Genomic DNA, 18,239 nt, shown 5'->3' with positions numbered 1-18,239 from the left:
ATATCATGCTTTCTTAATTACTGCAGCTTTGTAATAAACTTTGATATCTGGTAGAGCAATTTCTGTCACCTTTTGTTCAAGGACTATTTTGGACCCTTTTCCCTAAAGGAAAACTAATAACCTAAAACTAATAACCTGAATCTGTAGATAAGTTGGCAGAGAGTTGGAAGTTCTTTAGAACTTGACTCTTCCAGTCCATGAGTATGACCTCGTTCTCATTTACTTAGATGTTTTCTTAATATTTTGATTTTCTGTAAAGGCCTTATATATCTTGATTTTATTCTTTGGTATTTCATACTTTTATGCTTTTGTTAGTGGTATCTTTTAGAATTATATTTTGTTTGCTGGCATACAGAATGCAGTTGAATTTTAACTTTTACATGAGGATATTACCAAACTCGTTAATTCTAATAATTTTTCTGTAGAATCTTTTTTAATTTTTACAGTGATGTTTAGAAGCTCCAGTACTATGTTATTCTGAATAGCAGTATGATAGAGGATATCACTTTCTTGTTCTTGATCTAAAAGGACAGAATGCTCACTGTTTGAGTATAGTGTTTTCTTCAGGTTTTTTGTAGATACTTTTAATTAGGTTAAAGAAGTTCCCACCTATTTGTTGTTATGCTGAATTTTCATCATGACAAATTTTAGAATGTTACGTTTGTGTGATATTGGTACAACAGTTTCCTCTTGTCTTGTTTAGGAGTTTTGCCAACTGTGTTTATGGGTGAGATTAAATTACACTTTTATCTTTATAGTCCCATTAGGTTTTGGTATCCAAACCTTGAAATAGGAGTTGGAAACTCTTCTCAGAAATATGTTTTTTCCCCCTCTATACTGTAGAATAATTGTGTTACACTGGGATTACCTATCCTTAGAATGTTTAGTAGAATTCGCAGATTGTTGTTTTGCGTGGAAAGATTGTGATTTGACTTCGTTTGTTCTGTTCTTTTAAGTTGCTTAGCTCTTCACTTTTAGCTTTTTAAAAAAATATATATAAGCATTTAAGACTGTATGTTTTCTTCTGAACATCACTTAGCTGTAATTCTGCAACTATTGATATGGGTACATTGTTTAACATCCTACATTGCTGTTAGGGTCCAGGTTTTTTCTTAAATATCTGAATAAATTGGACAAAGGATTGTTATCAAGGACTATTCATTTAAGCACCTTATTTGAACACTGGCAAACCACTGTGCCAGATGCCATTGTTCGTACATAAGTGAATAGGGTTAAAAAGTCTAGTGGTGGTATGTGGAAAAATGGCTTAAGATTTAACATTAAAAAATACACATTATATTCAATTAAATGAAGACTGTTGGTGAATGTTAGAGTGTAAAAGAATTCAAGTTGATCATCTGTTCCCTGCCTTACCCCCAATGCAAGAGAGACATTGAACCAAAAAATTGAATGACATCATCATGGTAAATCTGTGTAATAGCATCAGGCTCTCAAACTATGCCAGAGAAATCTTTTGGTAACACAGAGTTTTTCCTAGGTGTGAGGATGCCTTAAGAAAAAATAAGAGCTTAATTGGGCCAGATCAAAAGGAGTATCAAAGGGAACTGGAGAGAAACTATCATCGCCTTAAAGAGGCCTTACAGCCTCTGATAAACAGAAAGATCCCGCAATTATACAAGGCAGTATTACCTGTCACCTGCCACAGGTATGCTCATTTTTGCCTATTATTTGGGGTATCTTCAGGAAAATGAAATCTGCTTGGTTTAGTAATAATGAATTTGTGTAACTTTTATTACATGGTTTCAGATATTGTCTCTTGAAACCTAACAAGTTCAGCTAGCCTCTTATGAATAACCCTATTATGAATCAGCCTTCAAGACCGAAGTCAGTTCTTTCTGTAATTTGAGAATAACAAAGTTGTGTTAAATATGCATACTAACCAAGACACAACATGTAAGTCTAGCCTCCTAAAACTATTTCTTTTAAAGTCCTGTCACACTTTATTTGTATGGGAGAATTTACTAGAATGTATCAGGAGCCAGCTACTCATTTTCCTCAGCCCTAACAGTAAATAGTATTAGAGTATGTTCTTCTGGATTTGTATTAAAGCAGGCAACCCCACTGAGTATCAAAAGGGCCTCAGTATTTTTCTCCACTAATTGTGACAAATAAAATAATACTTACCTTTAAGAGGTTGTTATAGAAATTAAATTTTAGGCATGTAAAGTTCCAAGCAGTGTTTTAACGTTTTACTTTAGCACCTGAATTCTGGAGAGGGCATGATAACTGCTGAACGTTAACTGCCCCTTTTTTTGCATATTGAAATCCAAATATACATACAACCATTGAGTATTTTACCACCCTTTTCTTTGAACTAGCAACAGTAAAGCTATTAAATTGTACTAAGTTGTACTTAATTCTTACAAATGGGTTATTTTATAAAGTAATAATTTGAAATCTTAATTTCTAATATGGTAAATGTCCGTTTGAATCCACATAAACAAAAGCTTCCTGGGGTCCTCAGTTTTTAAGTGTAAAAAGGATCTAAAACCCAGGAGTTTGAGAACCGCTGAATTCTGAGGATTTAAAATTTTAAATAAGCAGCACCTGCCTTTTCCCTTTTAATAATCGCAAATCTTTTCTTGAAATCTCTCTTATCCCTTTGCTCCTGTTTTAATCACAGTATCTAATACACCTAATGGACAAATGAATAAATGATCAATGCACTTGGCAAAGTGGTTACTGTAATATACTTTTAATCTATAAAACTAGAATATAGAAGGCAGAATGTATAGGATGAACATGTAACCTGAAAGTTAAGAACTTTGATGGCAAAAACATTTTCAGTTTTTGATGGCAAACTTTGAGGTAGCTCTGGCAGAAAAAAAGTACATAAAGCGTATTTTAAAGGAATATGCAAAAATTGTTTACTTATAATTATATCCTTTCATTCTTCTCCCCAGAGATTCCTTCAGTCGGATGAGCCTGCGCAAAATGGATCTTTAAAATAAATGCACTTGTCTTATTGATTTGAAGAGAGCCATGTATTCAACACTGAGTATGAAAAGAAGTTAAGATTTATTGAAAAACAAGACTTGGGGCTTAATTCTGGAAATTCTAGCATTAATTTACTACTCATTGAAGAACGCAGTGGCCAAAACAGTATCAAAAGTAGATCACTGAAGTTTGAGAATCATGGTCATGGTTTCTCATGTTCTGGTAATATGCTGTTATCTTTTTTTAAGACTCAAAAGTAATGACTCACTATACATTTACTATTATTTATACCATAGCTAATGTTAAATTTATTTACTTTAAGTTTGTATTTTTTAATTTATATTACCATTTATAGATTCATTTTGGAACCATTTTAAATGTAGTAATGCTTATTTTAAAGGTACTATTAAATATGTGAACGTTTACACTAATTTTACCGAGTGAGACTTTAAAAATTTTTGTTGACAAAAGCAGAGAATCTTGAATTGATTCAAGAACTAGTTCCAAAACTAGCAAAGTTTTAAAAATGAAAATTGACATTGTATGGGCCAAAGAGCCCCAAATTAAATAAATGAATAAATGGGTAGTAGATAGATATTGGTAACTGGTTTGTGAAGTCTTAAAACACGTTTCTAAGGTATTTTCCACTTAGAAACCAAAAAAAAGGGATTCAGGATAAATTGCAGAATAATTTTACCTAACGAAACTTTTGTCTGTAACAATTGAATACTGTTGATAGCTGACAGTAGCTTTATCTTTGACTCTCAGTCTTGTTATACTGATAGTATGAACTTCATGACTCTCAGCAAGTAAAGTGAATGATTCCTATGTTTCAGATTAAACAAGCCAGTCATTTTATGAGTTTGGTCATCTAAACTGGTCAACTAGAAATCTGCTTTAGAGCTATATCACCATAAAAATGACACTGAGAGCTGGTGTTCGATTTTAATCTACCAGTTGAATGAAAAGTTTTATTTTTTAATGCTTGTATAGACTTTATAAAGTATACGTAAAAGGTAAAATTACCTGTTTTAATTGAAATTAAGAACTAATTTAAAATAACTTTGACATGAAAAACTAAGGCAAAAAATCTTTTTGAAAATATTTATTCCAATTACTTGGCAAGTTTATCCAAGAAACTACATATTAATGATTTTTGGAAGTGTTTTCAACAATTTTTTTTTGTGTGTAGTAATATAGCTTATAGAAAGGCATCATTTTTAAGCTGTCCCTTTGATCTATTGACCAGTGACATGAATCACTTAAAAACTGATTAAATATGGTGCCTTCATTCTGTAGTTGTTGAAACAAGATCTCAAAAATACCTGCTTTTCCTGAGAACATAGGAGATGGTTGATATATCCTTTCTCCAGCCTACCTTTATAACTGGCACTATTATCTCAAATTCATCTTACCTACATCAATTCAAAGACTGAATCACAAAAAGATTTTTCAGATGAGTCAACAGTGTTGGACCAAAAGGGCTGAGGAGTCAGAAAGGCATAACCTCAAAAACTTGGGGACAGAGGATCCACATGAACAATAAGGGAAGACGAGCCAAGAATGGAAATTCATTAAAATAAAAATAAGGTAACAAGTACTCTCTCCTCTTGAGGGCAAGGGATGGGGGAGGTATACATAAGGGAGAGAATATTAAGTAATCCCTAGGTCATTACTCATTAGATTATATCACGTAAGAGCTTGGAATAGTTCACATAAATCTCAGTGACAGTATCAAAAACTCTAGAATTTATATAATTATGATTTTAATTATCATGCAATATTGTTTTCTGACTTGAATAAAAAGAGGCTTCCTCTGAGAACAATGGTATAGTACTGAACACTTCCTTATTTCCCACATACTTCAGTTTTCTTAAAACATAAACTTTCTCAGATCAAGAATCTATACCAAGTTCTTAACATTGGCTGTCTCTTGAGTATGAGGCCCAGGCTCTATCCTAAAAGTACTCCATCAGAAGCTTATAAGTAGTGTTCAGGGCTGCTGCATTTTAAAAGTTCATTAATGATTCTTTCTCTATCAGAAACGGGCTGTTTCTTTTTAAAAGTTCCATTAGTGATTCTGAATGTAGAATGAAGTGAGGACCATGATGTTTTATATCACACCATCTTGTGAAAGAATATAAGACATGATTTAACTGTGTGACTAATTTATTAGTTGACAGGTATCTGGGGGTATAGAAGTGTTATTCTAATAGCATTTATATATTCTTTAGGATTGTTTTTAATGTCTTAAGTCATAAGGTAATTGATCATTTACCAATTTAATATACATTTAGAATGAAAATTTAACCACATTTCTGTGTGTGCACAAAGCATCATCTTTACAGATTCTATAAAGTTATGTCTACTTTAAAGGACAACTAGAATTCAACAGTTTTTACTATAAACTTCTTTTAAGTATGACAACGTGGATGGACTAAGCAGTTTCTCCTATTTGAAAAATCTCTTCACCTCCAACTCTCACGGTATTATTAAAGGTAATTACGCATGTTTATTCTCTTCTAGGTATGTGTGTGTATGTATGTATTATACATACACATACATTTTCTTAAAAGAACTCAGCTATAGTTACGGTAAAAAAAAAATATGCAAGTAAAAATGAGCAGTTATATACATAGTTGTTAAGCAGTTTAAATTTTATTGACCTCCCGGTTTTTAAAAAAAGTTAATTTTAAGGTCACACCTCTAAATTTGATATACTATATACAGATCGTGCAGAATATGACTATGAAGAGATACAAATTAGTCCATGCCCAAAAAGATTTACTAGAATACAGAATCATTTTCATAAATACATATAAAATTCTTGTGAAGATAGAAGAGGACTGGCTGTCCAGGTCTTCTGAGACACTTTTCAAAGTGATTCAAGGCACAAAGTGTACACTACTGTGAATACACACATATTCCAGACTTTGTGCCTCTAAATACAGCCCATTAAAGATTTGGCTTCATGACTTATAAAACTAAATGTACTGAAATGAGATTCTGCTTTTTAGCTGAAAAACCACAGGACCTATAAACATCATATAGATAATTACTCCAAAATATGGAGATACAAATACAAGCACTTTATTTTAAAAAGCAAACACAAAAGATAGGTGTAAATTCAAAAGTGTTTAAACGCTTCCCATTTGAGTAATTCAATTAAGAACCTATACAGGTTTGTTCCCAGAAGCTAATGCATCACTAGTCTCTACTATGGGAAATGAATTCTAAAAATTACCATGGTTTTCAGTAATTCAAATGTCACTATTTATATAAAAACCTAGAGAGACCAATAATATCCAATAGCTTCAAAAGATAAGCTAGACTCTTTGATGTAATCAACTTTACCAGCTTTTGTCCAGGTCTGTTTAATATATACATAAGGAAAATACTCACTCTATAATTTCTTATAAAATAGCAAATAAGGAGTAGATGTAGGAGATGTAGAAGGGGAAAGAGAATTTAAAAAGTCCTTCTCTTCTGTAACTTTCACTTCAGAATCATCAAAAAGTAACCACTTCCCCTCATACTCCTTTAAGCTTTGCACTACGTATGAAATTTTGTTCTCAAATCCACTAAAGTTAATGCCTGTTTGGTCACTGGATTCCTTGTTTGCATCAAATTCATGGGTCCCATTAGTATTGTTAGTCTCAGAATTTCTATTTTCAGCAAATGCTGTACTGGCAACTTTATCGGGATTAGATGCTCTGTTGTATAGCTCATAATCTGCTTTGCTCTTTTGTCCTCCAAGAAGTCCAATAGCTTCTACATTTTTTTTGTTCAAAACTTTACTTGGCTGTGTATTTCCACTGACTCTAATTGACACTTCTTCATCATCATAATTTTCAACCACACCCCTTGCTTCCTCCTCATTCAATGGTTCTGGCTTACCTATTTCACACATTTGGTCGATCACAAAATTTCCCTTATCTAGTTCTAAACTGTTAAGGTCGGTGACTTTAACAGAAGCAGTGTAGTGCCCACTACTGATGGTGATGCCACTGTGCATCACAACCGCAAATAAGCCATAGCTGTCGTTGGTTGGCTTTGTGCTCCATTCTTCTAGTGACAGTTTAAGAGGTGTCAGTAAAGGAGTGTTGATCTTGGAAAGTCCACCACCATAACAATCAAACCTTTGGAAGGAAAAAAAAAAAAAGGGGTTTTCTGCAATTCCACTTTACATATATTCAGTTTTACCCCCAAATGTGAAACCAAGTAGAAGTCTGAATGACCCTTAATATTTAGTGCTTATATAAACATAAAATAAAAACCAGACTCTAATTTTGTATACTTATGTATACAAAGAAAAAATACTGAAGTGCTAATATTCACCTGTTTCTGTGAAGGATATTCGGCATTCTCCCTTTCATTTTCTCTACTTTCCTAATTTTGTACAATGAGAAAATCCGTTTTTAAATGCCATTTAACTAAAATGTAAAAGATTTTGAAGTTAAGTAATTTTAATGTGAAGGCTTTCTCTACCAGGATTTGGGGAGCAAAGAAAATGTCCACTGAAAGAAAGCACTGTGTGTCATCTTCAGGCATAATAAAGTGTGTAGAGAACTACTGGAAAGCCCTCATGGTAATTTCAAACAATTCATTTACATGTATACATGTCACAAAGATACTTAAATTTTCAACGAGAAGAATCTCTCATTCTTCAAAGAACTAGTTTGACTCCTGGTTACTTTGAAAATGAAATAATTCTGCCTTTTTCTTCCCTAAAAAAAAAAAAAATCTCAATGTATATAAAAATCTCTTTGCTTGCTTTAATCAATTCAACTTGAAACTGTTTCTAATAAGGAATGAAGATTAAAAGATGTGGGAAGAAATCCTAGAATCTGTATTCATACCAAAAGGATTTAAATTGATGCATTTTTACAAGAAAACTGTTAAAAAGAGAACAGACTTTTCTAAGGTAATCTTTATAAATTCATTTCAGTAGTTTATATTATGCTATTACGCTATTTTACTATTATAGTATTTTGAACAAAACTTCTTATAGAGCTTATTTTTTTTCACGTAGCTTTTATTTATAATACTCACTCCAAGCCACTAGCAGCAAAGCACTTCAAATGAATAGTTATAACTTCAGGCATTTTGTCAAACAAAAGACTTCGTTCGGCTTCAGTATAATGATGGCAATTTTCACAGAAATATTTATCTTCTCCTACAATCCTCTCCACTGAAGCAAACTGTGAAATCGCCCATCTCAGGGTCTTCATTTCTGTTTTTGGCTCTGGAGAAACTACATAAGAGAATTCCTTTCACTCACAAATGAAAAACCTCCCAGACATTTAAAATTAAACAAGGTCCATGTTCAAAATTAACATGCAATTTCAATTGACTAATCCTTCCCAAATAGTAAAAACATTCCTTTGAGTTTCAGAAACTTTTAAGTTCATCCTCAGCAGTATACGTATCTTTTAAATATTTGTATTTGGGCAGCCAGAAAGTATTTAGGTGACAGGACGGCAAAATGAAGATAACCTACTCTGAGTGTTAAGACAGACTTTAGTTTAGCTATTAATTTCCAGTATCTGAAGAGGTAAGCCAGTCTTGTGATCACTTCCCGTATCTTTCCCTACTTTTTAAACGGTGGCTCAAAAATGTAACTCTAAGACTGAGACACCCACCAGTTATTAAAGTGTTTCGTTTTCCCTTTTTCCCACTGTATACATTAAAGATGCCACAATTTTCCAAATGCTAACTATTAACAAGTGAATCTATAGGAGCAGAAAAATTTTATTATACCAGAGACTAAAAGCCAGCTCTTTTTTCTCAATAATTATGTCAAGCTACTATTAGACTGTGTTTCGTTGAAGAAAACTACTTATTCCACGGTCCACACAAAGTCCATACAAGACTCCAATTCTGCTTACTTTCAGAACTCTCCTCTACTTTGGAAAGTTCATCTTCTTGTACTGGTACACTGATGTCCTGAAAATCTTCTCTTCTTTCTGTTAAACTTTCACATTCTAAGCAACGAGTCCTTAATACCAGCTGACCTTGAAATAATTTCTCTACTAGCTCAAAACCAATTTGCTCTGCACCTAAAAAAAAAAAGGAAAACTTTTCAGCATAGCCCACATAACCAATAGTTCATTTACAGTGTATCATGAGTAAAAGGTTAATTTTTACATCTAAACTTGCTTATTAGCATTAAGAGGTATCTTACTCATGACCCATAAATTCCCTGTAGAGATAGTTTTGAATATGAATTACTGTTGTCTCTAAGAAAGAAAGTCACAATTATGTCATTTTAACTCCCTTCCCAAAGACATTCCTATAGGAATAACCCCCAAATAAGTATGACACTGTTGGTAAAACCATTAACCACATCAATACTATACATTTTGTCTGAGATCTGGACAAAACTAGGTAGAAATCCAGTTCAAGAACAGTGTACCTACTTAGTTCTCTAAAAATGTATTTCATTAAATGTAATTTCTTGAGTTTATTGTCAAGTACTGCTTTCAAAAGGTTAAAATAATTCTCCATTAAAATATATTGAACTCCCCTTATTTATAAACCATAAATTAACATTACATTAACATCACCTTAAGATTAATGAGATTTATACACACACATCTAAGCACAGTGTTTGAAACACCACAGTTCATGTTGTGTTAAAATTTTCTCTTAAAACTCGAAGTACATTTATATTGTACATGTATCTAAGAACATTACAGTTCTGCAGCTGTTAATCCTCCTACCTATCAAAGTCTAAGAATAAATTATACTGACCTTTGTTTATGGGCTTAACTTCATTAACGGGCTTAACATTATTCCCTGGAGACTCAAGTTCACAACCATTAGTTGTGTTATCATTTTCACACTTCCCCCAGTCCTCTTCAAGATCATATTCATTTTCTTTCGACTGTCCTTTGGATCCCTGGTTTGTTGTTATTTTCCCCAGACTACAGAATTTAGAAAGAATGCTGGGTTGCTTAGTTGCAGGCTTCAACCAATTTATTTTAACTCTTGATTTCTTTTGTGAGGGTCTTGCACCTTCATTTTCAGAAACATACTTGGGGATTATTTTAGAAGGAATCTCTAACGTATCACCTGTAGCTTTCCTTTTTGATCTGGTTTGTCTCTGGTTCTCTTCCAATGACTGGTGTTCCTTGGATACTTTAACTTTTTTCTTCATGTTACCAAATTCAGTGTCATTTTTTCTTTTCCCATTTCCTTTTGGGAGTTTTTCTTTATAGTCTTCAGAATGCCTCAAGTTGTCCATCTCTATGCTGTTAATACCACTCATTTCCTCTTTCTGATGAGGTTTTTCTTCTACCTTAGTAGATAATTCTACCACATTTTTTACTTCTTCTTTTTTTAGGAGTTGGCATGTTTCTTGAATGTTTCCCAAAATACACTGTAATACTTCCTGTGCATCATGCTGTAGATATCCTTCATACATAGGGTTGAGTTCCCTATAAATAAAAATTTCCATTTCATCTATTCTAGTTTTAAAGATAGAATACAAAAACCCTTTCTATAGAGAAATTGATTCCTTTAGAGAGAGAGCATAAATTATTTTAAAAATCTAAAAACATTTATTCAACTAATTTGAAACTTCTTACCTAAACTTGTAACTAAAAGTAAAAACAAATTTTACCTCATATTCATTATCACAAATACTTTCATCCTCTTCTAAATACCAGTAACATTAGTATATATATTTTACCATGTACCAGGTTTTATTCAAGATGCTTTTTATGTTAGATATATAACATAATTTGAATAATCCTATGAGGTAAGTACTATTATTACCCTGATTTACAGATAAGGTAGCTTGCTCAAAGCTAAGAGTCAAACCTGCTCTTGGCCACCATGCTACACTACACTTACGCTCATCAACAAACACAGAACAGTGTATTTACACCCAACATGAGGCTCAAACTCACAACCCCTAGAGTAAGAGCTGCATACTCTATCAACTGAGCCAGCCAGGTTCGCCAGCCAGGTTCCCCACCCTAGGTCTATTCTTAAATAACTTTTTAAAGATTTACCCTACAACATATTAGATAAAGCTATTTTATATATTGAAGTTTCATTTAAGACAATACAAAGAAATCTAATCCAGCTAACTAATAGTTCTGCAAGCACATACAACAAAACTAGAATACTTGCAATTTACAGTTCTTACGCATAATATATTTTGAATAAAAATCTTTAATTCCTAATCTGAAATTTCTTAGGACCAAATGTATTTGAGAAATTCAGTAATTTTCAGATAAAAAATATGGCACTTGTACTATCCCATAATTAAACATATTACTATTTCTACAGAAAAATGTATGAATATTCACATTATAAATAAAAATGAATAAAGACTATAAAAAGCCTCATACCAATTCAGATCTAATGAATTTATTAGTACCAAACTTACCAAAGAAATGTCTAATTTCCAGAGCCTCTGGGATACTAGGGACTGTAGATCTGTAGTTTCTGTTTTCTTTGCCCTTTATTCCCCCTATTTGTTCACAAATCACTCTCCTCCAAAGAGAGCAATGAGTTGCTAAGCTGGAATCCTAAAATTATATTAAAGGCTATACCTGAGTGTGTTAAGCAGTCGCCTTGGCTGAGTAGCAAGTTCATCAGTGTATTTCTCTGGATTTAAGAGAAAGCTAGCCTGAAGCTGTTCAACTGAAATGATCAAGGACTGTAAGCTGCATATTAGTTCATAACTTGCCAAAGAATCTTCTTTGCAATTTCCCTGTCAAAAAAGAAACCCACAAACCATTAAACAAATTAAGTACATTCCCTCTTCTCTTTTTCTCACTAGACAATACTAGCTTTGCTAAATTTCATTATTATAACACTAATTTTATGGAGGTATACAAATAAACTAAAAAATTTTAAGAGTATTTTTTCATTACTTTCTACTTGGAAGAGAATGGTTTTCTGATTGTGTAAGTCAAAGTTTTCTTTATATTTAAATTTTAAAAATGAGTACTGGAAAACAGTAGATAAGTAGCAGATGGTATAATGGTATGATAAACTGACTCTGGCATATAAATGACAATGCTTATTGGTAAGCAATAAATTAGAGGGCAGGAGAAGACACTGTAAAAGGTGATAATGTATTTAGCTAACCTACAAAAATGGAAAAAAAAAATGCCTTTCTGAAAACACAGGATACTGAGAAATTTCTCATAGTTTAACAGAGAAATAATCTGTTATCCTCCTCCCAAATCCTCTGTGTATCTATTACTTTCTCATTTCTAAGCAAGTGAATTTCCATGACTATACTTTTTATATATGTTGTTGTTTTATTTTTTACCTTATCTTTTTGATTGGTTTCATCTTTTAGGGCTTCTTTCTTCCTTGAAATAATGTTAAATAAGTGCTTCACTCCAGATTTAAAACCAGGACAAAAATATAATACCTATAAAAAGTAAGAATGTCTGAGTGTTTATCTACATTTTTTGTAGAGCACTTTTAAATGCATTAAAATTCTGAGATTAGTATTAGATCAAAAATTTGTTTTCTATTTCATCATACTAGCCCACTGTCTTCCCTCAGTGGCAGCAAAGCACTGAGGCTGGGCACATACTGCTAAGACTTATGGTTAGAAGGGTACAACATAAAGCAGAGTTCCAAAGGTTAAAATTCATGTCACCACTGCACTAGGAATCAAGCAGAAAAACTAAGGGTTTGGCATCTTCCAATTAACCAAAGTCAGTTCAATTTTGTTATTCCCATTTTATTTAACATATCACTTTCTCTCACCCCAAAGGAAGCTGGTAACATACAATTTAGAATCATTACTTTAGTCCATTCTAGTTTATTTACAATCAAAGGCAAAGACGTATGGACAATTATCCCAATAATCTGAAATTCTCAGAACACATTAAATGTGACATCATGCTTTGCCTACTGAAGCTTTATTATATAGCAAAGTCATCAATTTACCTGAAGTATACTATTAAGATAACAAGTATTGCCGAGATTATTCAGTCCCACAAATGGTAACAAGTTTTCTCTCTTCTCACAGTTTATAGGTGAGGACTGTGCTGCAGGAACAACTTGATCACTATTAAGTATAGAGCAGAGAGAGGTGTTATGAAGTGTAGTATCTTAAAGTAGAAATTATACCTCCTAAGATTGTCTTTTTCCAAAAGTTGTATGAACTGAAAAGCATATGGACTTTATTCAGGTGACACTTGAGAAGAAATCTGTACAGGTGTGAAAATTGCTACATACCCAGAATAAAAGTTTTACAAGCACTTTAAAAATATTATACACAACAAGCCTCTAAACAATTCCATCATGAAGCTGTTAATCCCATTTTAGAGCGTAGAAAATTGAACTGGTACTGTGATTAATAAACCCTACATGACATTTTTTTTAAGATTTTATTTATTTATTTGAGAGAGAGAGAATGAGAGAGAGCAAGTACATGAGAGGGGGGAGGGTCAGAGGGAGAAGCAGACTCCCTGCCGAGCAGGGAGCCCGATGTGGGACTCGATCCAGGGACTCCAGGATCATGACCTGAGCCGAAGGCAGTCGCTTAACCAACTGAGCCACCCAGGCGCCCCCCTACATGACATTTTTAAAAGCAGTCTCTCAATAAAAACCTGGGAATACGCTATGATGGTATCTAGGAGAGGCTGTACTACCTAAGAAATCAGGTTCTGTTAACATTAAAAGGAAAGAGTCTATAAAGAGAATTACAGTTGTCCTTCACTTTAAAATGAACTGTTCAAGTCTGTAATTCTTTTACCTTACTTTAACAAGTAGTAGGTCCTCAACAGCATTTTTATTTATTTTACAGCTGCCACTTACTACTCTAGCACCTCAAAGTGTTTTAAACATAAGATTCACATCTCCTAAACTGATTATTGGTAAATATTAGGAAATTACACGAGACCAAATCCAGTTTAGTCATACAGCAGTGCACCTTTTTGTTGAATAGCGACCTAGTGTAGACTACAACTAGAACAACAGTATTAAAATATTCCATTTTGTTCAGATCTGAGTCACTGAAGGATTTACTTGCATCAAAGCATTTCCTATTTTTAGGTTTATCTTAAGTTGGCAACATACAACAGGTTTGGTAATTCATACATATTAGGTATGACTATAAAATTTAAATATCTCAAGAACTGTCAAGTCTTCTGAACCACTCAAAAGAAAAAAAAAAAATCACGTTATTTCTTTACCCTTTACACAGAATGTGTTATACTACGAACAAATTTGAACTGAAAAATAATTTTAGCCAATAAATATTTCTCCCAAGTTAATCTAATTGGCTAATAGGTTTGTCTCACTACTGTGTTTTGCCTGCATAGACTATCAAGTCAATGTCTGGAGATATCAAAGTTCACTGCTTCTTCACTGATATGGAATTCTTAAAATACAGAAATATACTTAAAAATAACATACATACATTTCAGATCCTCTATATTCAGAAGCCTTTTCTTCATTTTCTTGAGAATCCGTGAAATCCAAGGCTCTCTTAGTTTCCTTTTTCTGAAAAAACTTCAAGGAAAGTCTGTTTTTCTTTGATGGGCTACCTCTTGAAAGCCCATTACTTTCACTAGGTATGACACCAGGCATTTTCTCTTCAAATCCCAAGGAGTTGACAAGAATTAATTTATACAAGGATGTTGTAATCACCAATCATATCTGTTAATCGCAGAGAAAAGGTTTCATTACTTTTCAGTTATCTGCTGTAGGCAATAAAATCATTAATTTTGAAAATTTACCAAGGAATGGAATTAATTAGAACTTTGCATTTGAGGGCGCCCGGGTGGCTCAGATGGTTAAGCGTCTGCCTTCGGCTCAGGTCATGATCCCAGGGTCCTGGGATCGAGTCCCGCATCGGGCTTCCCGCTCCTTGGGAGCCTGCTTCTCCCTCTGTTTCTCTCTGTCTCTCATGAATAAATAAATAAAATCTTAAAAAAAAAAAAAAAAAAGAACTTTGCATTTGAAAACCCAATGCTTGGCCAGTAACAGGCACTTGATGCTTATTGCTTAAACGAAGGAGCTTGCCATTTGTCTTTAACTTTCTTAACAAAAATTATCAGATACTGAACTTTCATTAGTCTGTTGGATTAAGAGCCACATCACGAAATATCCCCATTTTAGTACACCTACAGTAAAGTAGTAGTGAGTAAAAAGTTAATTTTTATTTTAAGTTACTCTGAAAATATTGACTGAACCACCATCTCTAATTCTTCAGTACAAGGTGAGAAAGAGAAAGGGATGAATGGGAAGTCAGAGTACTAGAAGTGAATGAGCCTTCCAAGGTCTTTTCTAGTTATTAATATGAATACATGAAATAAAGTCTCTAAAAAGCTGCTTTAAGGTATAATTTGCATAAGTCACCATGTTGTACATCTGAAACTAATGTAAAGTTGTGTCAACTATAGTCCCAATTAAAGTATAATTTGCATATAAGCAAAGGCACAGATCTAGTATTCAGTTACACCTAAAAACTTGAGTGAAAACTAATGAAACATGCATGGTTGGGACAGTAAAGAACTGCCGCACTTTGTGCAGTCCAAACTGTTATGCACTAAACACAATACACTACTGATTTTCCAAACACTTTTTTAAACTATAAATTTTTTTTAATGCTGCTTAGAGTAGAAAAAGTATGATTTTGACTTTTGCAACCTTTTTTTCCTCTTGTTAAAACTTTTGGATGAAAAAAACCCCGCAGTACTTGTGATAGTTATTTTATACACCCATCCTATTTTCATTAAGATATCAGGGGAAAATTATCTGACTGGAATATTAGAGCACAAAAGCTCGACAATAATTTTCAAATATAGACACATAAATAGGATGAGTAGATAATTCACTCAAACTCCATACTTACTAATAAACATTTCACTCGGCTGCCGCTGATCTGGGAATTCGCAACACTGAACTCGGTAGTGAAACCACATTTTTGAGACTCAACTCAGAAGTAACTGGAAAGTTGACCAATTTCCCCATCCCCCTCTCCAACTCAATTTACCCTCCAAGTCACTTAATGCTACTGATGGAAAGCTATCATGAATGATAAAACCAGCCTGCGCCAATTTGTCAGGGATCTCTAAGCATTAACGATTCTTGTCAAAGGTTTTTCTTGGGAGGTAATTCTTCTAAATGATGGAAAGTGTATTCTCTAACCGGATTTAAGTACATATTAGAAAAAAATGACCGCGCAGCTGAAATAACGGATAAATCCTAAGCAATAAAGCCTTTTGGCTCCCTCAAATTACTAACATTTAACATCACTGACAATATCACATTTTTACCAGCTACCGCATCTTATGCTACACCACTTCTTGCTCCTGGCTTTCCTTAAGTCTAAATCAAGTTTCGCAGAAAACATAATAAATCGAGCATTAAATGCTCTTGAACAAATGACAGTACGAACATTCAGTCTCATTAGTTTTAAGTTCTTCCCTTTACAAGACACGACTCAATTCCAATTTTTCGGGAAAAACGTAAAACAATTAAGGATAGCATCCTCCACAAAGGTTTAAAACACGTGGCCTTCTAAATACTTATAGAAAAATTGAGAGTGCGCGATAAAATTTAGCAATTCCGGACAACCTGAGTGGAAACATTTTCTCTCGACCCCGCATCACTCCGGGAACGCAAAAGTGAAAAGACGAGACTGTGCTGCCGTCCGTGCCCGTCAGACACGGCCGGGGCCCGGCGGGAGGCTGACCGGTGGCGACTCCCGCCGCACCGCAGCTCCGGGCCCCCTCACTCGCGGAGTTGGCCTATTTATGCCCAGCCCGCACCTGCCTCCCCGAATCCCTACGGCTGCAGGAGAGGCACCCCCCCCTCCCCCGCCCAACACAGACACAGCGGTGCCGGGAGGGCTTGGCTGGCAGCTCGGCAAGGGCGTCGCAGCGAAGTGGTCCTGGCGTCTCCCCCGCGGCGTCCCAGGGCAGTGCCCGTCGGGACCCGGCCGAACTTGCCTTGGCGCCCAGGCACGGACCCCTCCTCCCCAGGCCCTCCTTTACCTGGTCATGGCCCAAAGCGAGGTCCGCGGCGGTGACGCCCCGAGTGCAGCCGGGATGGGTGTGGGTGCGACAGGTGAGACCCTGCCCGCGGCCCCCGACCCAAGGAAAAGCTGGCCGGATCGCTCTCCCTGCAGGGGAGTGACCATTCGCTCTCAAGAGCGGGAACCCGGGCTGCCGCTCGGTCCTGCCCTGCGCCGGCACCAACTACATCCCGGGAGCGGCGCCCACCCCCGCCCGCCCCCGCCCCGGGATGGCAGGGAGCACCAGAAGTAGTCCCGCTCGCCAAAAGCCTGAACCACTAGGGTCTTTCCCACTCCACCACCGAGGGGAACTTGGCGCGTTTTCCTCACTCTCAGGACCCCCGTGTTTTAGCCTCCGCCCGCGCCAGCACTGCGATTGGAGGTGGCGTCCTTCGAAAGCGCCGGTTCTAGTCTCCACGCTGCAGAGACGCGAAAGGCGGGAGCCGCCTCGCGACCGCCACTCGCCCCCCTGGCACGCACGGGCTCCGGAACCAGCTGGAACGGTAGTTTCCCCAAGATCCTAACGGGTTCTGCAGTTTCAAACAGCGCAGGCAGCGTCACGGGCAGCTCGCACGGGTCCTCGCTGAGGGCGCGCGCTAGGTGCTGGAGGCCTGGCTGGCGGGCTCGAGCCTCACACCCTTTTTTTTTTTTTTAACCATTCGTGCGCGCGAGTTGAGGAAAAGCGTACGGGTCGGGAGACAGGACAGGGAGAGGATGGGACGGTCTCCTTCCTCGAGAAGACGACGCTAGGTGCTCAAATCCACCAATCTGCGATAAGCAATCCCCCAAACCTTGCCCCCTCCACCACCACCCAAGAGGAGCCAATCAGAAGTACCTAGACAAAAGCCAAGTAGGTGGGCGGAAGAAGGAAGTCTAGCCAATACCAAAAAGAAGAAAGGAGAACTCGACCAATCATTGCTAGATATGCAGAGTACCCTTCAGGAGAGGTCCCCTCCTTCCGCTCTCATTGGCTTTCGAGTGCGCGCTTTCGCCGCCGACTGTTAAATCTGGCTCCGCGTTTTGTGAATCCTCGACGATGGGACGCCTCCGAGGGTGCGGTTTCCGGAGTGAGGCCCTCACAATAAGTCCCGCCCCTTTCTTGCGCACGCACTCGGGCGGGGTTACTAGAGAGACTGGTTTCGGAAAATGGCTGACGGGCTTGCTTGGTGCTCGGCTTTCTGATTGGAATTGCAGTCGCGGCCCCACGGCCCGCCAACAGAAACCAGCGCGGTCCTGGATAACAGCGAATTCTCAACCGTATACTGCAGCGCTGAGGCTT

At 36.2% G+C, this 18,239-nt stretch overlaps 2 protein-coding genes across 4 annotated transcripts in view; one reads left to right on the top strand and one right to left on the bottom strand.

Annotated features, from left to right (window-relative positions):
• Positions 1-3,590, top strand: part of DOCK7 (dedicator of cytokinesis 7) — a 217,678-nt gene extending 214,088 nt beyond the window's left edge. Inside the window, exons 48-49 of the mRNA XM_044914530.1 lie at positions 1,499-1,666; positions 2,925-3,590. Coding sequence (XP_044770465.1) covers positions 1,499-1,666; positions 2,925-2,967 — 211 coding nt within the window. The 3' untranslated portion in view covers positions 2,968-3,590. The remainder of the gene's footprint in view (positions 1-1,498; positions 1,667-2,924) is intronic.
• Positions 3,591-5,592: 2,002 nt separating this feature from the next.
• Positions 5,593-17,938, bottom strand: USP1 (ubiquitin specific peptidase 1). Of its 3 annotated transcripts, none has more exons than XM_021679948.1 (9): positions 17,896-17,938; positions 14,360-14,598; positions 12,883-13,003; positions 12,251-12,355; positions 11,523-11,683; positions 9,712-10,397; positions 8,847-9,017; positions 8,011-8,212; positions 5,593-7,097 (listed from the first exon to the last, which is right to left on the bottom strand). In XM_021679948.1, the coding sequence occupies exons 2-9, from the start codon at positions 14,527-14,529 to the stop codon at positions 6,362-6,364; spliced, it is 2,352 nt and encodes a 783-aa protein (XP_021535623.1). In that variant the 5' UTR covers positions 14,530-14,598; positions 17,896-17,938; the 3' UTR covers positions 5,593-6,361. The 3 variants fall into 3 exon arrangements, with proteins under 3 accessions (XP_021535623.1, XP_021535622.1, XP_021535624.1); XM_021679947.1 differs by lacking the exon at positions 17,896-17,938 and adding an exon at positions 16,941-17,494; XM_021679949.1 differs by lacking the exon at positions 17,896-17,938 and adding an exon at positions 14,679-14,714.
• Positions 17,939-18,239: the final 301 nt, after the last annotated feature.

The sequence above is a fragment of the Neomonachus schauinslandi genome, chromosome 4 (genome assembly GCF_002201575.2).
Source record: "Neomonachus schauinslandi chromosome 4, ASM220157v2, whole genome shotgun sequence".
NCBI lineage: Eukaryota > Metazoa > Chordata > Mammalia > Carnivora > Phocidae > Neomonachus > Neomonachus schauinslandi.
Note: the sequence above shows the minus strand (reverse complement) of the source record. Positions and strands in the feature narration are given on the sequence as shown.